Source organism: Mobula birostris, chromosome 23, assembly GCF_030028105.1.
Source record: "Mobula birostris isolate sMobBir1 chromosome 23, sMobBir1.hap1, whole genome shotgun sequence".
NCBI lineage: Eukaryota > Metazoa > Chordata > Chondrichthyes > Myliobatiformes > Myliobatidae > Mobula > Mobula birostris.
The window spans coordinates 14086238-14109046 of NC_092392.1; the positions used below are offsets into that span (position 1 = coordinate 14086238).

The 22809-nt window shown below is 38.7% G+C and overlaps 1 protein-coding gene across 10 annotated transcripts in view; it reads right to left on the reverse strand.

The window, feature by feature from the left end:
- kmt2e (lysine (K)-specific methyltransferase 2E) overlaps positions 1-22809 on the reverse strand; it is a 131303-nt gene that overhangs the window by 85388 nt on the left and 23106 nt on the right. For all 10 annotated transcript variants that reach the window (XM_072241539.1, XM_072241540.1, XM_072241538.1 and 7 more), the window contains exon 2: positions 14419-14603. In XM_072241539.1, the coding sequence (XP_072097640.1) occupies positions 14419-14489 (71 nt within the window). In that variant the 5' untranslated portion in view covers positions 14490-14603. The remainder of the gene's footprint in view (positions 1-14418; positions 14604-22809) is intronic.

Below are 22809 nucleotides of genomic sequence, written 5' to 3' on the forward strand. Positions count from 1 at the left end.
GAGCATAAACTGCATTCGTGATTGGAAACTCAACATCTGATTAGACTTTTGTTAGTCTCCCTAATTGTTACATAAATACTGTGTCTGAATCAGATATCTTTTAAAGCAGTTTTTGTTTGAACAAATAATGGAACAAATTCACAAGAATTGTTTAAAATCACACTTTATCTCAACTGAAATAACATCAGCCAGCTAAGTCATCAGAAATAACACATGCACTATATACAGTGGCACACAAAAGTTTGGGCACCCCGGTCAAAATTTCTGTTACTGTGAACAGCTAAGCGAGTAAAAGATGAACTGATTTCCAAAAGGCATCAAGTTAAAGATGACACATGTCTTTAATATTTTCAGCAAGATTACTTTTTTTATTTCCATCTTTTACAGTTTCAAAATAACAAGAAAGGAAAAGGGCCCGAAGTGAAGGTTTGGGCACCATGCATGGTCATAGCTTGTAAACGCTTTTTGTAACCAGCCAAGAGTCTTTCAATTCTTGTTTCGGGGATTTTCACCCATTCTTCCTTGCAAAAGGCTTCTAGTTCTGTGAGATTCTTGGGCCGTCTTGCATGCACTGCTCTTTTGAGGTCTATCCGCAGATCTTCTATGATGCTTAGGTCAGGGGATTGTGAGGGCCATGGCAAAACCTTCAGCTTGCACCTTTTGAGGTAGTTCATTGTGGATTTTGAGGTGGGTTTAGGATCATTATCCTGTTGTAGAAGCCATCCTCTTTTCACCTTCAGCTTTTTAACAGACGGTGTGATGTTTACTTCTAGAATTTGCAGGTACTTAATTGAATTCATTCTTCCCTCTACCAGTAAATGTTCCCCGTGCCATTGGCTGCAACACAAGCCCAAAGCATGATCGATCCACCCCCGTGCTTAACAGTTGGAGAGGTGTTCTTTTCATGAAATTCTGCACCCTTTTTTCTCAAAACATACCTTTGCTCATTGCAGCCAAAAAGTTCTATTTTAACTTCATCAGTCCACAGGACTTGTTTCCAAAATGCATCAGGCTTGTTTAGATGTTCCTTTGCAAACTTCTGACACTGAATTTTGTGAAGAGGATGCAGGAAAGGTTTTCTTCTAATGACTCTTCCATGAAGGTCATATTTGTGCAGGTGTTGCCGCACAGTAGAACAGTGCACCACCACTCCAGAGTCTGCTAAATCTTTCTGAAGGTCTTCTGCAGTCAAACGAGGGTTTTGATTTGCCTTTCTAGCAATCCTAAGAACAGTTCTCTCGGAAAGTTTTCTTGGTCTTCCAGACCTCAACTTGACCTTCACCGTTCCTGTTAATTGCCATTTCTTAATTACATTACGATCTGAGGAAACGGCTACCTGAAGATGCTTTGCTATCTTCTTATAGCCTTCTCCTGCTTTGTGGGCATCATTTATTTTAATTTTCAGAGTGCTAGGCAGCTGCTTAGAGGAGCCCATGGCTGCTGATTGTTGGGACAAGGTTTGAGGAGTCAGGGTATTTATAAAGCTTTGAAGTTTGCATCACCTGGCCTTTCCTAACGATGACTGTGAATAAGCCATAGCCCAAACAAGCTAATTAAGGTCTGAGACCTTGGTAAAAGTTATCTGAGAGCTCAAATCTCTTGGGGTGCCCAAACTTTTGCATGGTGCTCCTTTCCTTCCCCCCCCCACTCTATAATTGTACAAAACAAAAATAATACACTAATCTTGCTTCAAATGTTGAAAAGAATGTTTCATCTTTAACTTCATGACTTTTGGAGATCAGTTCATCTTCTACTCACTTAACTATTCACAGTAACAGAAATTTTGACCGGGATGCCCAAACTTTTGCATGCCACTGTATATTCTTGGGAACAGGCCCTTCAGCCCAACTCATCCATACTAACCATGGTTCACACCTAACCTAGTCCCATTTGCCCAAATTTCAAAGTTCAAAGTAGACTTATTATCAAAGTACATATGTCAGCATATACTAATCTGAGATTCACTTTTTGTGGGCATTTGCATCAGATACAAAAAAACACAAAAGAATCAATGAAAAAAACTACAAAAGAACAGGACAAACAAGTAATATACAAAAGATGACAAATTGTTCAAATACAAAAAGCAAAGCAAAATAATAAAACAAAATAATAAAAATAAACAATTAATATTGAGAACCTAAGTTGTAGATTACTTGAAAGTGAGCCTATATGTTGTTGAAACAGTTTAATGAAGTTATCCACTCTGGTTCAGGAGCCTGATAGATGAGGGGTAATAAAGAGTTCCTGAACCTGTTGCTATGGGACCTAAAGCCCCTGTACCTGCCTCATGTTGGCAGCAGCAAGAAGAGAGCATGGCCTGGATGGTGGGGGTCCTTGATAATGAATGAAACTTTCCTGCAACAGCGTTCCAAGCAGATGTATTAATGATGGACTGGGCCGTACGCACTATCTTTGTAGGCTTTTCCATTCAAGTGCATTTGGTGTTTCCATACCAAGCTGTGATGCAACCAGTAGTATACCCAGTATGCCACTATAGAAGTTTGTCAAAGTTTTAGATAACATACTGAACCTTTTCAAACTTCTAAGAAAGTCAAAGCATTTCCATGCCTTTTTTGTAATGGCAGTTATGTGCTGGATTCAGGACAAATCCTCTGAAATGATACCTATACCCTATAGTTTTTAGATTGCCTTTCCTTGTGAAAAAGACTATGTGCTTTTACCCATGATTTTCTATACATCCAATCTCCTACATTGCAAGGAAAAGGTCCTAGCTGCTCAGCCTCTCCCTATAAGTCAGGCTACCAAAGCTTGGCAATATCCCCAGATATCTTCTTTAATGGTAACTTTCCTATAAGAGAGCCCAAGCTGTACACAACACTCCAAGTGCAACCTAAGCAGTATCTTGTACAACTGCAACATAATATATGAACTTCTGAACTGAATGCCCTGACTGATGAAAGCCAGCTTGTCAAACACTTTCCACACTACCCTGTCTACCTGCAATACTGCTTTCAGCAAACTATGTGGTTGTATTCCTAGGTCCCTCCGTTACTCAAATTGTCCAGGGTCTGACAATTTGGTGTACAAATCCCACCAAAATACATTTTGCACTAATCCAAATAGAAAGCCATTTGCCAACCTTTGACCCACTTACCTAACTGATCACGATCCCCCTGTAATTTTTGATAACCTTCTTCATAGTCTAGCAAAGCACCATCTTTTGCAGCATGATTTTTGCTTAAACATGTTGTAAATCCACAATTGACAACAAAGTCCTTATACCTAGACTGGTCACAAGGAATAAAAATTGATTCTACCTTGACTCTGATGAAGTGACAACATGCTGGTGGTTGAAGAATCTATCCCTCCAATTAGTTTAATATTCAATTCTGTGGCCAATATCTAACTTCCTCAATACAAGTTTCTTTTTCTATGCTATATAATTACTAGATAAATCTAGATATCCTGAATTTGAGAAGATACTTCGTGCATCGTGGTGCAGTTACATAATGCAATGCAGAATACTTAATGATGTGTTGCACTCTGCGACTCTGGAAATTAAAAATAATGTTGTAAATGCTTTGTGACATTTTTACTGCATTTGTACCAATCTGTCATCAATTACCTAGATAGCAAGTAAGATACATGGTGAACATGCCTTTCTGTTCCAACACTATATTAGCAATAGTCCATTTAATCCAGATTTTTTTATTTCATAAATGAATGACAACCATCAGTCAAGCAAAATTCATGAAATGTTAAGTGATTAAGAGAAATTTTAATCACTATCAATCAGCTCCTATCTTGTTCTGAATGGATTAATTCCTGCTGGGGTACCCTTCTATACAAGCCATGACCCTTAGCCATTGTTTTTGTGTGAAGCTTATCAAGGTTAATCGCAAGCATATTTCTCAGGAATCATGTACAGTGGTCAGTATTGGAAACCTAACAAACTTACATCTCCTTAAACCAGAAATGCTTAAGGCTGTCGGCGGCGGCGGTGGAGGCAGAAACAATAGGGTCTTTTAAGAGACTCCTGGATGGGTACATGGAGCTTAGAAAAATAGAGGGCTATGGGTAAAGCTAGGTGGTTCTAAGGTAGGGACATGTTCAGCACAGCTTTGTGGGCCGAAGGGCCTGTATTGTGCTGTATGTTTTCTATGTATGCAATGCCCCTCATTGCCATCCTGACAGAAATCTATCAACTCAAGACAGTGTTTAAGCTAATGTTCCATTTGGTTCAATGTTTTACTATACATTCAAGGAACTTCTGCTAACTGGTTTCTGAGAATCTAATATTGTCATTTGCACCACATAACTAACTAGATCATTGCAAAATACCTCATCAATAGTACAACTTTAATAAGTACCTTTTTTTAGTAGAAATACTAAAATTTATTCTCATTATTAATTCCAAAAGACCTCTTTCACATTTATTTCCATCAAATACATGGGTTGAAACATAAAAAGAAAGCAATTTTCCTCCCTTTATAACTTCTTTAAACAACTGTTAGAAATTAACCTGAACAAAAAGATCTGATTAAACAACCTCAGTATGAATTATGAAATTGAATTTTACTCCACAGAGTAAATACATGATAAAACAAACCTACAGAACACTACAAACTATCTACTGTACATTTCCTCTTCAATTAAGCTCACTCTATTTGTTGCGTAGCAAATTAATAAGTACAATTTAAGCTAATAGAATAAACTCAACAAAATAAATAACCAATAAATACCTTACTTACCCCAAAGAACATGAAAAAATTAAATCGAGATGTTCCAATTCAACACATTATCAGCAGTAAAGCAATCAACCAACATGGAAGAAAACTATCATAGCACATGCTTTGCATAAACCCAAATGACACTGAACACAGTAACCTCGTTATGATCACTGACATGACTGTTCACATCCTTTATGATACTAAATCATTCCGCCCAAAGTAAAATTACACAAACTGTCGCATAAAAAGTAGTGCATCATGCTGTTTTCTTTGATAAGAAAATACTAATGAAAGTTTCATAAATGTATACGGCAAGTTTCCTAATATTAAGGACAAAAGGATATTTAAGAACTATGTTATTTCTTACCAGTCATTTTATTATTGAAATGGTTATTCAACACAATGCTGAAAGAGTTCAAAGTTAAAAAACAATTTTATATATTCAGTTTAGCCAATCAGAAAAAGAGTATTTAAATATACATGATAAACTCCAAAGTTTAGTAGGTACTTTAAATCAGGATAATTTTTGCTTCTATTTAGGTTTGGACTGCTCCACCCTTTTCATTGCCTTATCTTAATCAAGACAAATACTGCAAACTGGATCAATTCTCAGATAAACAACATGCAATGACTGAAGTATAATAGCAATGATTCCGCTGTAATAACCCTTGCCGTTCTGTATCAGAGACTGAAGTGCAACACACTTTAATGATGTTGCCATTTAAGGTATGTGGTTTAATGTGCAGCTCGTTTCTTTCTGTTTGGTATGTGAGCAGTGTGGCTGTAAAGTTATCTGGATCACTACAACTAGGCAAGGGGTCCTTTCACTCTCCCTAAAGGTACAAAGAACTGATCAAAAGCTAGTAGAAATTCAGTTCTAGTTAAATGAAAAGTTGCAGATGGAGAGAGAAATAAGAGCAAAGTCCAGGTTTTATCAGCAGCAATTATAAATTCTTAATCTGTAGTTTAGCAACTGTTTAAAATCAACAAACCATGTTAAGCTGAGAAAACTTTCTTGCCTCTGGATGGTTCTACTACCTTTACAGCATTAAACACCTTAAAATGCATGGACAGGAAAACAAGACTGGAGCGATTGAGAAGAAATTGAACACAGGAAGCAAGAAAAACAGGCGGATATGGGAAGAGGAAGCCAAGTGGATTCATAAAGAATGACTAACAAAGAAAAAGCATCATAATTATAAGACAATTTGATCAACTACAGATATTTTAAGTCACAGATTAAGTTCTCCTTTATCTCAAAGCAGTTGAGGCATAAATGCTATTGATTTGATATGTGTCATATTTGTTATAGTAGCTTTTCAGCACTTGCCTAAATCAAATTTCTTTGCTTCTGCTTGTCTGCCAGCCCACAGATGTAATAATCAATACCACAACAATGTTACTATTATGCCTACAAAGATGGGTATCTCTCAAGAGCACTTTAAAAACTTATAATACCTTCATGAACTTTAAGCATCTAGGAATGATTTCAGTGCAAGGAAAACTGGAATTAACATCTGAAATTGTTGCTAGAACTATTTATTTTCAAGTATGCAAGTTGTAAAAAGTAGTCAACGTTCGGGCCGACAGGCTTCAGCAGGACTGGAGAATAAAAAACTGAGGAGCAGTAGGAGTAGAAACATCGATTGTACTTTTTTCCACAGATGCTGCCTGGCCTGCTGAGTTCCTCCAGCATTTTGTGTGTATTGCTCAAATTTAAATAAGTATGTTTCCATATAAAATTAAAAACCATCTTGAACCTGAAGAATAATCGGTTAAACATAACTTAAGTACGTATTTTCACATTCAATCTGATCACACCAAAAATGACCATCTCCGATATGAAGCTGAAACACAAAATATTCTTCAAGAATGACAACATTAATTAAAGCTAAACAAATCATTCTGACAAGGATTAAAACTGTATAAAACCTGAAATGTAAAGTCAAACTCCATCACATCCAGATTGGCAACTAACTTTGGCAGTCAAGCTGCAGTTTAAATATCTCTCCTATGTAATGGCTCAATTCAGGATTATGAGTCTGCAGTTTATTGAGACTTAATATTTAACTAATAAATACAGTGGATTCCAGTTAATTGAGTCATTAACTACTCAAGGCAGCTGCATATTTGGGACAACTCTTTAAGAAAAACAAGTAATTGAGAAAATAGATGGAGTTTCCTCCATTTAATTGGGGCACCATGCCACTTAATTGGTACAGGAGACTGTTGCCAAACAGTTTCTAACTAGCATCAGTTGCGTGTACTTCTATGGCCGGTAGACACTAGACTGTGCTTAGAATGAACAATTTTAAAATAGCATTAGTTATGAGTGCATATATTTTGTTATCCATTGGGCTGATGGATGCTGATTCAAAGATCAGTGATTTTTGATCATTTTGTTCTGTATTTTGACTTCCCTTACTGTTTTAGCACTGCTGACACTCATGTGGCACTCTGGAGTTTTATATTAAATACAACAATAATTGAGGGGCTTCCTCCCCCATCTGGCCTCTTCCGCTCCAGTAGCAGAAGTACTCTATACCGTGGTCCTTCCCCACCAGGCTCTTACAGTGGCTGCATCAAGCTTCAGGGCATCCCTCAGCATGTACTCCTGCAGCCTGGAATGTGCCAGATGGCAGCATTTCTCCATGGACATCTCGATGTGCTGATAGACCAACAAGTTTCAGACAGACCAAAGAGCATCTTTCACTGAGTTGAGGATCTGCCATCAGCATTTGATGTTTGTCTCCATGTGCGTCCCTGGGAACAGCCCATAGATCAGAGTCTCCTCTGTCACGAAGCTGCTTGGAGTAAAATGTGACTCAGGTCCTTCCATCATTCTCCACAGGTTCTTCACAAACCCACAGTCTGCAAAGAGGTGAGTGACTGTCTCTTCCCCATTACAGTCATCCAGCGGGCAGCAGATTGTGGTGATGATGCTTCAGGCATGCAGAAAGGCTCTGAGTGGGAGGGCTCCTCTCAGCACCAGGCAGGCAAGGTTTTGGTGCCTGTTGATGAGGCCTTGTGATGAGGTATTCTGCCAGATGGTCTGGACAGCCTGCAAGACATTCTGTGCTGACCACTGCCTGATGGCCTTGTGATCAAAAGCGTCGGTCAGGAAGAACTTCTCAACAAAGGACAGGTAATGTGACACCGTCCAGCTGACAGGGACATTGTGCGGCAACAGGGTCAGACCCATCCTTCGCAACACCAGGGACAGATAGGACCTCGGCACACAGTGGTAATTGGTGCCCACGTATTTAGGTTCATGCACAGCCTGATGAAACCACACACAAAAGTGGTCATCTGGGTGAGAGCACTATTCCAAAAGCTAAGATGTAATGCAAACTTAGTGCCACAAGATGGTAGTCTGATGCAGTTTACACTGCTCCACATGGTATCATGCCTCCTTCAATATAAGGAAAACTCATATGGAGACTCAGGTATCAACCCAAAACTTATTTTATTTCCCCACACCTCCACCTTCTTCCCCACCCCCCGCCTTCAAATTTAACGTGTTAAGTTTTTCTTGTAGGTTGTTTATTGCTAAGGAAGCACTGATGAATTTTCCATATCATTACTAATTTCCTCCTCAATAGAATTGATTAACAGAGTTAATTTATCTATTACCTGTCTCTTACTATTCAACCCTACCACTTGCTTTTTATTGGGTGGCATTCCAAGTCAGTAGGTGCTAACGTTTTCAATTACTTCCCACCATCTCCATCTGCCCTCTCCTTCTGTATAGTTCACTATCTTTCTTATCATTTGTTCTACTAACTGTAAGCTATTTAACAAAAATATCGCTTGACAATTAAAAAAGATTGCTTACAACACTTGTTCTAGTGTTTCCCTTCAAAACACGTGTCCATTGCCAAGATAGGCTTTGTTCATATCAAACACTGCTATTTTGCAATGTTAGTTCTTCAAACCTAATTGCTTGTCACAGAAAGAAGAGGTTTTAACATGGAAAACAAAAAAGAGAGGCAGCAAGAACAAGAGAGGAAAATGGATCTAAAAAATGATCACGAAGGAAAATGCAATATAACCACAAGAAACTATCCAAGGGTTCCCAACCTGGGGTCCACAGAGGCATAAAAAGATATGAATCTTTGCCCTAAGCAAATTCACAGGAGACTTGCTATTAATATTTCTATTAATATTTGTGCATTTACTACCTGCCATATATTTTGCACTATAACTTAAGCTATTTTGTTACAGGTGTCTGGTAAACCTGGGACCTTTAACAACTGGAAAAAAAATCAAAATAACACTTAGAAATGAACCACAGCACCCGAATAATTTAGCAGTTTCCTGGTTATTTATTCAATTTAACCAACAATTTCAAAACCATAATTAATAAGTTCACTTCTATCCATAAACTGATCTTTACCAACTGACTGGAGGAACTCAATGGATCAAGAAGCACTGATGGGGTGGGGGGGGGTTGTTGGCATATGGAGGAATTGTCATAATTTTGGGTCAAGATCCTACTTCAAGAGGGAAGATATCCAGAATAAAGAGGAGAGTGGGAAGGGTGATAGGGGCCAGTTAATGATAAGTGGTCTGAGGAAGAGCAGAAGGTAACCAGAGGGGTGATAGGTTGAAACAGACAAGGAAACAAAAAGGGCAGAAAGTATAAGGCAGAGGGCTGCGAGGCAAAAGTGCCTACAGGATTTGGAGCATGTCAAGCTGAGACACAAAGACTACAAGTGATGGAATCTGATAAGAAAGAGGATAATGTAATGAGTCTCAGTCTAGCCATTAGTTGTGGTGGGGCATAAACATAAAAGGTTGCAAAATTAAGTTGGTCAGCATCACCATAAGCCCACAAGATACAGGAGCAGAAGTAGGCCATTCGGCCCATCAAGACTGCTCCGCCATTCAATCGTGGACTGATCCAATTCTTCCAGTCAACCCCACTCGCCTCCCTGCTTTCATCCCAAACCCTTTGATGCCCTGGCTAATCAAGAACCTATCTATATCTGCCTTAAATACACCCAATGGCTTGGCCTCCATAGCCACTCGTGGCAACAAATTCCACAGATTTACCACCCTCTGACTAAGGTAATTTCTCTGCATCTCAGTTCTAAAACGACCTCCTTTAATCCTGAAGTCATGCCCTCTTGTCCTAGAATCCCCTACCATGGGAACTAACTTTGCCGTATCTAATCTGTTCAGGCCTTTTAACATTTGGAATGTTTCTATGAGGATCCCCCCCCCCCAACCATTCTTCTGAACTCCAGGGAATACAGCCCAAGAGCTGCCAGACGTTCCTCATACGGTAACCCCTTTGTTCCTGGAATCATTCTTGTGAAGCTTCTCTGACCCCTCTCTAATGTCAGCATATCCTCTCCGAAATAAGGAGCCCAAAACTGCACACAATACTCCAAGTGTGGTCTCACGAGTGCCTTATAGAGCCTCAACATCACATCCCTGGTCTTATATTCTATACCTCTGGAAATGAATGCCAACAATGCATTCTCCTTCTTCACAACCGACTCAACCTGGAGATTAACCTTTAGGGTACCTTGCACAAGGACTCCCAAGTCCCTTTGCATCTCTGCATTTTGAATTCTCTCTCCATCTAAATAATAGTCTGCCGTTTATTTCTTCCACCAAAGTGCATGACCATACACTTTCCAACATTGTATTTCATTTGCCACTTCTTTGCCCATTCCCTTAAACTATCTGAATCTCTCTGCAGGCCCTCTGTTTCCTCAACACTACCCACTCCTCCACCTATCTTTGTATCATTGGCAAATTTAGCCACAAATCCATTAATACTGTATATTGACATACATGGTAAAAAGCAGCAGTCCCAACACCGACACTTGTGGAACACCACTGGTAACCAGCAGCCAGCTAGAATAGGATCCCTTTACTCCCACTCTCTGCTTTCTGCCGAGCAGCCAATGCCCCACTCAGGCTAGTTACTCCCCTGTAATTTTATGTGCTCTTATCTTGCTAAGCAGCCTCACGTGCTGCACCTTGTCAAGGGCCTTCTGAAAATGCAAGTACACCACGTTTACTGCATCTCTTTTGTCTACCCTGCTTGTAATTTCGTCAAAGAATTGCAGTAGGTTAGTCAGGCAGGATTTTCCTTTCAGGAAACCACGCTGCCTGTGGCCTATCTTGTCATGTGCCTCCAGGTACTCCGTAATCTCATCCCTAACAAACGATTCCAACAACTTCCCAACCACTGAATTCAGGCCAACAGGTCTATAGTTTTCTTTCTGCTGCCTCCCACCCTTCTTAAGTAGTGGAGTAATATTTGGAATTTTCCAGTCATCGGTACAATGCCAGAATCAATCGATTCTTGAAAGATCATCGTTAATGCCTCCGCAATCTCTCCAGCTACTTCCTTCAGAACCCGAGGGTGCATTCCATCAGGTCCAAGAGATTTATCCACTCTCAGATCATTAAGCTTCCTGAGCACCTTCTAAGTTGTAATTTTCACTGCATAAACTTCACTTCCCTGACACTCTTGAATGTCTGATATACTGCAGACGTCTTCCACTGTGAAGACTGATGCAAAATACACATTCAGCTCCTCTGCCATCTCTGCATCTCTCATTACAATATCTCCAGCATCACTTTGTATTGGTTCTATCTCTACCCTCGACTCTCTTTTACCCTTTGTATATTTAAAAAAAGCTTTTAGTATGGTCACCACATCCCTTCCCAATAACACATTCTATGTACATTTTGAACAGAAGGATATGGGTATGATACATTAATTTCCCAAATTCTGGAAATGCCTCCCTCCTCCTTCACCATTCCTCATTCTCTTTTGCCTCTCTCACCTTATCTCCTTACCTGACCATCATTTGCCTCTGGTGCTCCTCCCCCTTTTCTTTCTTCCAAGGCCCTCTGTCCTCTCCTATCAGATTCCCCCTTTGCCTGCCCTGTATCTCTTTCACCAATCAACTTCCCAGCGTTTTACTTCACCCCTCCCCCCACCTTCTAACTCTCCTCTTATTTTGTCTCCAGTCCTGATGAAGGGTCTTGGCCCAAAACATCAACTGTACTCTTTTCCATAGATGCCGCCTGGCCTGCTGAGTTCCTCCAACATCTGTGTGTGTTGCTTGGATTTCCAGCATCTGCAGATTTTCTCTTGTTTGTGATGGGTATCCACTCTCCCAGCCTCCAGTGCACCAACAGTTAACATCCTAATGGCTTGGTATGGCAGCTGCTCTGCATGTCACCACAGGAAACTACAGACTTCTGGACACAGCTCAGCACATCACAGCAACCATCCTCCCTAATATGCACTATGTCTGAAACTTCTCACTGCCTTAGTAAAGTAATCGGTATTATCAAAAACCCACCCACTCAGGACATTCTCTCTTCTCTCCTCTTCCACTGGGCAAAAGATACAAAAGTCTGAAAGCACATACCACCAGATTCAAGAACAGCTTCTATTCCACTGTTGTCAGACTCTTGAACGGACATAGACTCGGCCTCACAATCTACCGTGTTATGATCTTGCACTTTATCATTTGCCTGCACTGCACCTTTTGGTAGTTTTTACACTTTATTCTACATTGTAATTGTTTTACCTTATTCTAACTATGTAATGATTTGATCTGTATAAATAGTATTTTAAACAAGCTTTTAACTGTATTTTGGTGCATTTGACGATAATAAACCAATATGCATCCCATATTCCATTTCCCAAATACAAATAAATTACATAAAATAACATTTCACTGTATAGCAATACCTGATAACATTGTAAAAAAACAGCATGATTCTCTAATACTGCCATGACCAACAGCAGTAGTCATGAGTTATTTAGTTAGTGCTGTTTTTAATACAAGTTCTATTGATTGCATTATTATCAACCTGTCTGAATTATCACAAATTCTCTAACTGTAATCCTGAAGATTCTAAGTAGTTCTCACAACGCCGTTGTTCAAAACATTGGTTAGACCAAAATTAAGAGTATCCTGTACATTTCTAGTTCCCACACTAGATTGCAATGGAGAGAGTGCAAAGACATTCACCAAGGTCATTGCCTGGATTGGAGGGCTGAAATAAGGAGAGACTGGATAGGCTAGGCTTATTCAGACTGGAGGAGCATATAGCATAAATAGTCAGAATCATTTCACCCAAAGAAAATGCTTAAAATAAGACACTACAATTTTAAGAGGGACCTGAGGGATAACTCTTTTTGCATAATGATAGTGAAGGCAGACATAATTATATTCAAGAAGTGTTTGAAAAGGTACTTGGATAGAAAATGTGATGAGGGATGCTGGCTTAATGTGGGCAAATCGATATCTGCCACAGTCAGCATGGACAAGGTGGGCCAAATGGACCCCATTTCTGTCTGTACATTTGTATTTGTACAAATATGAATGGAATTACATACACTGGTATTACTCTATTGCTCAAGAATGTCTCCTGAGGTGGTAGCACTCAATGGCATGCAAAATGTTTACTTGCACTGCATACGGCATACACTATCTTGGACAACCTATAAATTAAGAGAGATTATAAACAGAGAGTAAACATATAAAATGAGTAACTTTTCAACAGATACTCCATTGCATAGCTTCTTGTGTGATACTATTCCTACTTGTAATAGACCTCTAAATAAACAGCTTAAAAACAGAGTTTTTAATTAAAACTCTGTATTCACCCTGCTGGAGGATTGTATAATTTACATTTGTAAATTGATTTCAATGGGAAGTTTCTCAGGTGGAAAATTCTGCACACCTGCAAAGCAGTGGAGGACAAATTTGAACCATTTCTGACCAAAATATCATTACGTACTTATCTTCTTGTCCCTCTCCAGTAGGAAGGTTATGAAAAAAAAAGATGAATATACTTGTTAGCTTATGGTCACTGCATTTTTGCTAGGTTATGACTTTTGGCTAAAGATCCCATCACTACCCTAGACTGAGGAAGCTGGAGCCATATTAAAATAAAAGGTCTAGGGGTATCCCACATCTTCGAGGGGGCAAAATGGTAGCACTGTGGTGTTATGTACTCATTGTTCAGAAGAGACCATGGGTTGGTTTTTAAACAACTATTTAGTCTGAACTCTGGAGGGTCAGGAAGGCTTCCCCAGGGTTCAGCAAGAATTCTTCACACTTCCACCTCCCTAAGTTAATTCCAGACTCTCTAGTGGTTAATTTCAAGAGACCTGGGCAGTGCTTAGCACATTTACAAATATTTCACACAACGCCCCGTTGTTAAGATGTCCTCAATGTCTCCGGACCCTTCAAATCAAGACATTATGTCTTTGTCTGAATCATTCCAGATCCCTGTATGACCTCCATTATTACCAAAAATAATAACGGTTCAAACTTATGAATAAAGTTAAGTACAAATGCACATCCTCTATATAAATAACAATGAGAATTTATATAAAATCTGATCATTCCCATAATTAATTTATGAAATAAGGCTTCAGCTTTGTTCACTGTGCTACGTTTCCCTACAGAAGGACAATGTGCAGTCCATACTGGACACATTGAGAAGTGTTTCTAAATATCAGCAGTGATAATGAAGTAAAGACAATGACCAATTTAAAATTGTATCTATGATTTTAAAAGTAAATTTTGTAGAACTTAATTTTCCAAAATTCCTTAAGAAATAAATTAAACTTAGTTCAGCACATACATATTTGGTAATTAATTTTAAAAATCATTATAGTGAGAAATGATAATTCTTAAATTTACAATATATAATTATCAACCATAAAATTGCTTACTCTGACCCTGCAGCCATTTCCAAATATGAGGATTCCGCTGTGTCAAACCCTATTGGGATCACTATGCTCATGACGTTCGCTGCTGATACAATCGATTTCTACGGAGTCCTACACATTGGCATCCAAAACACTGGGGCATGCCAGCCACAGTGCTCATTGCAAACATCTAAGTGCATCCACAAAACCTGTAAAATAACCACAGAAGTATTAAACTTAACAGCATTTCCATTACTTTTAACCAAATTTGAAACTAAGTAACGTCAAGCTCTTAACAATCAAGGTTATTCCTTTTTTCTTCTTTTTTAATTTTTTTTAACATTTCCATAAGATGTATTTCAGATACTGTACATATATATCATATAATCGTATTTGTCACAAATCTCCTCATAATATTTACCTGAGGTATACACTTATAGAAAGGAGAGGAAAGAAGAACAATCGAAAGAACAAAACTACGTACAGAGTAGGGAGTGATCTTTTTTTTACAGCATATTCATTGACTTGTGAGAATAAAATCAGGCCTATGAGGTGTTATGTAGTTAAACCATTTTTCCCAGTATGAATAAAATTGTTCCAACTTATGATTAACAGATGCTGTTATCTTCTCCATTTTGTAAATGTCCATTGTAATTTCTATCCATACATTTAAAGTTGGGCTCTCCTGTGATAACCATTTCCTGGTAAGGGTCTTTTTATCAGCCACCAGCAAAACATTCATTAAATATTTATCTCTTTTCAACCATTCTTGAGGTATATACCCACAATATATGGTCTTACTCTCTAAGGGTATTTCACGTTTAAAGATGTCTTGTAGGACATTATGTATCCCACTCCAATATTCTTTGATAACAGGGCATTCCCAGAAAATATGATAATGGTTTGCATTTTGATTTCCACAATTTCTCCAGCAAACAGGGGGGGTTACTATCATAATGGGATTTCTGAGAGGGTGTAATAAAATATCTTATCAAGTTTTTCCACCTGAACTCCCTCCATTTCTGTGAACTGGTACACTTTCATTGATACCTCCATATTATTGTCCAGTCTTCCTCAGATATTATTATCCTTCCTTCCTTCTCCCATTTTGTTTTAATGTATGAAGTTGAATGTGTTTTAAGATTTGAAAAACCCTTATGCACGCTTGAAACTATTCTGCTACCATTGTCTGAATTATATGCTTTTCTAAATAGCTCTATCAGACATGTACTTGCCTTGGTTACATTTTTAACCGTCCTATTAGCATACTGTCGCATCTGTAAATACCGATAAAAGTCTTGTTTTTCTATTAAGTGTTTCTCTTTGAGCATTTCAAAACTGAACAGTGTTCCTTCTTTGTCCTGACGAAGGGTCTCGGCCTGAAACGTCGACTGCACCTCTTCCTAGAGATGCTGCCTGGCCTGCTGCATTCACCAGCAACTTTGATGTGTGTTGCTTCAATTTCCAGCATCTGCAGAATTCCTGTTGTTAGTGTTCCTTCTTTCATTATATTGCAAATAGCTGTTATTCCTTTAGCTGTCCAGTCCTTAAATCTAGCATCCAGTTTATTTGGCGTAAAATCCAAGTCATATGCACACCATTTAAGAATTGCAATGTCTCTCTCTAGTTTATATTCTTTTATAATAGTTTTCCATATTTTAAGAGTCCATTTAACCCACCGGTTGCCAATATTATTTATGTAACTTTGTAGGTTATTATCAGCCAAAATTGCCTGTATGGGGATGGAAAGTATCCTCTCCTCAATGTTTTTCCATTGAGCATCATATGATGGGTTGCACCAGCATATCACGGCTCACAACTGTGCTTCAAAATAATAATCTCTAAGAGAAGGTAGGCCCCATCCCCCCTTTTCCTTGGCTAATTACAAAATTTTAAGACAAACTCTAGGCCTTTTACCTTGCCATATATATCTTGATAGCATCTTGTTCCATTCATTGAATTGATTTTGGTTAATCTCTATTGGTAGGGTCTGAAAGAGATATAGTAGTCTGGGCAATATATTCATTTTAATAGATTCAATCCTTGAACTGAGACCAAGAAAAGGAATTAGGTTTCATCTTGTCATATCTTCCTTAATTTTTTTTATATATAGGCTGATAATTGCATTCTGATAATTTTGCCAAATCTTTTGGCATAATGATGCCCAAATATTTGACAGGCTCTGTTTGCCATGCCCATGGATATCTACTTTCAATTTCTCTTGGTGGGCTATAGTTATATGAAAGTAGTTGGGTTTTATCTATGTTGATCTTGTATCCTGATAATTGGCCATATTGTTCAAAGGATTGCATCAATTTAGGTAAAGAGTATGTTGGTTGTCCTAGATAGATCAAAATGTCATCCGTGTAACAGGCCAATTTATGCTGTCCCTTTAATAGTAATTCTCCTGATATCTTCAGTCTCTCTGATGTATTGAGCTAATGGTTCCAGATATAATGCAAAGAGTAGTGGTGACCATGCACAGCCCTATCTCGTGCCCCTCTCTAGGGTAAAGCTATCAGATAAATATCCATTGCTTTTAATCCTGGCAGTAGGACTGTATAGTGCCTGTATAGTTTTAGTAATTGTGTCACGCAGACCATATCTATGTAAAACTCTGTAAAGAAAATTCCGATTAACCAAATCAGATGTCTTATCACTATTGCTTCAATTTCATTTTTTTATATGATCCATAATGTGAAGTGTCCTCCGTATATTGTCTTGTGTTCGGTGTTGTTGTATAAAACCTGTCTGATCATTATGTATCAGTGTGGGTAGAAACTCTTCTAATTGTTTGGCCATGATGGAGGTAAATATTCTATAATCCACATTAAGATCAGATATTGGTCTAATTGACCCACATTCCATTTTATCCTGGCCTTCTTTCGGTATAGCTGAGATTATCGCCTCCTTCCAGCTGGGTGGCATTTGCACCTTTCTTAGGGCCCAGTTCAGTGTGGGGAGAGAAACAGGAATTAACTCACTTCTAAACGCTTTATACCACTCTGCCGTATAGCCATCTGATCCTGGTGACTTGTTTAATTTAAGCCTACTAATTGCAGTTTTTAGTTCAGCTTCAGTTACGTCAGCAGTCATTGTTCTATTTTGTTCTTTGCTTAAGTGGGTAACTCTAAAGAATTCAGGAAGGTGTCAATTTGGGTTATGCTTCCCCCTGGAACTTTGGAATATAGAGTTTTGTAAAACATTTCAAAAGCTTCTTGAATTTCACTTAGTTTATTTTTTTATCACTTTTGTTCTTGGATCCCTAATTCTATGAATTGTATTTTCTGCTATTTTTTTTTTCAGTTTCCACGCCAGTATTTTCAGAGATTTAGATTCACTTTCATAGTGTCTCTGCTTCAGAAACATTAAAAGTTTTTCTAATTTCTTGTGTAGCCAAACTATTAATTTCATTCCTAATTTTTAAAATTTCTAGTGTATCCTGTGCCAAACTCAATTTGTGTTTTTTTTCTAGTTCCTTCAGCTTATTTTGTAATTCCTCTAATGTTTTATTCCTTATTTTTTTCTTATATGAAGATATCACTATAATTTTCCCTCTTAAGACAGCTTTTAGAGTATCCCATAGAATGGGAGGTGAAACCTACTATCATTGAATTCTAAGTAAAGACCAATTTCTTTTTTAATGTGTTCCTTAAAATAGGGATCATTGAGTAGACTTAAATTTGGTTTCCAAACAGTATTCTTTGGTTGTAGGTCAAAATCAACAGATAAATATAAAGGTGCATGGTCCCAATTCCACAGGTGATTATTTTGTCTGTATCTTTTCCAAATGTTATGAAATTGTCTATTTTTGTATATATAGAATTGGGGGGGGGGCAGAATAAGTGTAATCCCTTCTGTTGGGGAAAAGGTCCCTCCCCAATCAAGGTTATTCCAATTCAGTACTTCAGTGTCGGAAATAGTTTGATCAGATCTGAGACAGTAATTATGTCTTCTCACGTGAATTACTGAAGAAATTAACTTTATTGTCCAAGTGGTTAACGCGTTCGTCTAGTGATCTGAAGGTTGCTAGTTCCAGCCTTGGCTGAGGCAGCATGTTGTGTCTTGAGCAAGGCACTTAACCACACATTGCTCTGCAATGACACCGGTGCTAAGCTGTATGGGTCCTAATGCCCTTCCCTTGGACAACATCGGTGGCATGGAGAGGGAAGATTTGCAGCATGGGCAACTGCTGGTTTTCCATACAACCTTGCCCAGGCCTGCATCCTGGAAACCTTCCAAGGCATAAATCCATGGTCTCATGAGACTAATGGATGCCCATATATAATTTTATTGTGGTATATTTTTTAATATAGACACCCTCAACTGAATTCAAGAGATGGCATTTAAATTTTTAAAAACATGAAAAAAGCTATTCAGATGTTGTTTTTTTATGAAAGTGACTTTTTAACAAATTACACACCTTTTTTCCCCAATTTCATATCATGGGAATAACTGCTGAAATGTATTTGTAATCACTGAGACCTTCTAGAGAAGGCCGCTCACGGTAATAGTAATCCCTCATTGCTTTAATCAAGGTAATTTTTTTCTCTGTACCAGTTAGATCTCTTCCCATTATTTGCAGATAGTAATATGGGACCATTAAAAAGTAAAGTAAGTCAACAATAACCTTGCAACTCCCCTCACAACTATGAAATATTTCTCCAGCTAGAATTGACAGAAGGTGCAGCAATATCATTTCTTATTCACACAATCTATGAAAGGAAAAAGGTCCAACTTATCATGTTGCTAATTTATTTTTGCAGATTATATTACAATATACAATTCTGTTGGTCACATAAAATTTGGGAAATGTGTAGATGTTTTTATTTTAGTTATTTATTTACCAACAGAATCAACAAACTCATTCGTAAGGCCAGTGATGTTGTGGGGATGGAACTGGACTCTCTGATGGTGGTGTCTGAAAAGAGGATGCTGTCCAAGTTGCATGCCATCTTGGACAATGTCTCCCATCCACTACATAATGTACTGGCTGGGCACAGGAGTACATTCAGCCAGAGACTCATTCCACCGAGATGCAACACTGAGCATCATAGGAAGTCATTCCTGCCTGTGGCTATCAAACTTTGCAACTCATCCCCTAGAGGGTCAGACACCCTGAGCCAATAGGCTGGTCCTGGACTTATTTCCATCTGGTGTAATTTACATATTATTATTTATTTATTTATGGTTTTATATTGCTATATTTATACTCTATTCTTGGTGCAACTGTAACGAAACCCAATTTCCCTCGGGATCAATAAAGTATGTCTATCTATCTATCTATTTATTTAGAGATACAGCGCAGAACATCCTTCCAGCCCAAAGAGCCCCACCACCAAGCAACCCACCTATTTAACTGTTGCATAATCACAGGACAATTTACAATTACCTATTAGCTATTAAGCAGTACATCTCTGGAATGTGGGAAGACACTGGAGCACTTGGAGGAAACGCACATGATTCATGGAGAAAACGTTCAAATACAGATAGTGACGGAATTGCACTCCAAAATCCAAAATGTTCTGAGCTGTAATAGGGTCACGCCAACCACTACACTACCCTGGTACCATATTTGATTTGATAAAGTGATAACATAAAGGGCAGTTAAATTAGTTTAATGATTCCGACCCTATTCCTAAATATCCTGTTGACTGTTTAATATCTCACCTGGAAAAATCTACATGGGCTATAGTTGCAGCCAATTTTGTTAGGTATTTGTTGGGATCCATTTTTGAAATAACCAATCTCTCAAAAAAATAAGAGGTCATGCCTCACAGCTCGAGACTGGCTTTTACCCTGACCTTCACTGCTATTTGTAAACATGGATTTTTATGCACCCTCAACCTCCTCCCCCCCCCAACCACCACTCCAGTACTTCCATTTCCTTCCACATTATGAAGTCACTTAAGTTGTTAGGCTAACTGACAAATTACTACTTATGTAGATAAGTAGCCAGACAACATACACACCGCTAGTCTATGAGACTATCAGAGTTACTTATTGCATCCAGTGCTCCCAGTGCAGCCTCCTCTCCATTGGTAAGATTTGACACAGAATGGGGGACCACATCATTGGGCACCTTTGCTGCAACTGTCACAACAGCAGGATCACCCTGATAAAGTTTAAGGGAATGGGGGATTCTTAGATTCCTGTAAACAATGGGTTAAGTACCGACTATGTCTGTGTATTTTGTGGGTGACTGCAGTGTGTTTGAATAATGTCTCACAGCTGCTTTCTTTGAGCAAGATAAGGGTTAAAGTTCACCCAGATCAACATAAGATGTCTCTGGGCTTTTCACACCTTTTGATTTTGACAAAAAGCAGTACCTGATGGAAATCAGACAGAACATTCCTTTCTTAACTAAAGCATAAATTTGACGAATGTTCTTATCTTTATGATTAAATTGTGGCTCCAACAAACCAGGTAGGACATTCTTTTCTTTAATTAAGGAGGCTGGAGTGTCTATCAAACTGATTGTTCTTTGTTAGTCCATTGACTTGGCTGGAATGCTTATCAAATTGATTGTTCTTTTGTATCGGTGACCTTATAACTTCTGACAGTTCTGACATCAGGCAGTGAACTTGTTGAACCGCCGGGGAGATGAGAAAGGGTCTCTCCCTGATGTCAGATCCAAGTTCACTCGCCGGCTGAGCTCAAAGAAATAAACGGTGCAAAGATAAGTAACGATCTTTTAGTGCTGTCGTTATTTGATCAAGCAAAGTTACGTTTACAACCCGGTGGCCATCCATCTCAATTCCACCACATTCCTACACAGACATGTCTGTCTACAGCATCCTCTACTTCCACAACGAAGCCAGATGCAGATTAGAGAAATAATTCCTCATATTTTATCCTGGTAGCTTCCAACCTGATGGCAGGAACGTAGATGTCTGTAATTTCTGGTAACTATTTCTCTCCGATCCCACCACCACATATGTTTTCTCTCACTCTGGTGGCTCTCTCACCCCTCTTCTCTTACCTTCATGATCTACCATAATTTCCCTCTGGTTCTCCCACTTCTTTTAGTACCTACAAGTACTTGGGGTGCATCTGGACAACAGAGCTGAGTGCAGCACCAACACAGAGACTGTGTACAAGAAGGGCCAGTGCCACCTCGATTTCCTGAGGAGACTGAGGTTCTTTGGAGTATGTAGGCCTCTCCTCCACATGTTCTACCAGTCTGTTGTCGCCAGTGGTATGTTTTGGGCAATGGCATCAACATGGGTGATGCCAACAGGCTCAATAAACTGACTAAAAAGGCTGGCTCTGTTACAGTAGTCAAACTGGACACACTGGAGGCTGTGGTAGAACAAAGGACCCTATGGAAAATCCTGGCAATTCTGGACAGTGTTTCTCACACTCTGCCTGTCACCTTGGCTGAACAGAGAAGTAATAGACTAAGACGGCTGAACAGAGAAGTAATAGACTAAGACGGCTGTGCTACTCCAAAGAGCACTACATGAGGTCATTCTTACCCTCGGCCATTAGGCTCTATGAGTCAACCTATATCTGGGGAAGTGATGATCTCCTCCTATTAGATTGTTTGTGGTAGCTAATTCTTTATTCTACTTCTCTTCTAATATTTGTATCTGTGCACTCGTAGTGCTACTGTGACACTATAATTTCCTTTGAGATCAATAATCTATCTTTTCTTTATTCCATGTTCTTCTGCCCTCTCCTATCAGATTCCTTCTTCTTCAGCCTTTTATCTCTTCCACCTATCACTTCCTAGCTTCACACATCGTTCCTTTTCAACACATCACTCCCCACTCACTCAACTTCCCACTCACCTGGACTCACCTAACACTTGCTAGCTTGTGGTCTCTTCCCCCACCCCCACCCCACTATTATCCTGGCCCCTGGCCATTTCCTTTCAGTCTTGATAAATGGTCTCAATCCAAAATGTAAACTGTTCCTCTCCGTCCATAGATGATGCCTGACCTTCTGAATTCCTTCAGCATTTTGTATTTCCAGCATCTACAAATCTCCTATGTCTTCATAAGGCAAATCCATTTCACGTAATGAGAAAAAATAGTAGACTATCACGTTTAATTGCACACACTTAAAGATTTTTTTTACACAAAACACCAAATAACTCCACTGTTGTTTGAAGCATGAAGAAATTTTATACCAATCCAAAATGCCAATCAGGACCTGAGTATAGTAGCTAACACAAATAACAGTTCATTGCAGAACTGATTTGGTATTGTATTTAAATTGTCACATGCCAGAAAAACAGCAAGAAGAGATAATGATACCATCAACCACTGGAAATGTGATAGCAATACAGGCAACTCTTGTGTTTCACCCTTCAAGATACAGAAATTCATCTTTACAGAATTCACAAATCTCTACCATTAGATTAAGAGGTATGAAATAAATTTCACTCATGCATTTGCAGGAAGTAAATGA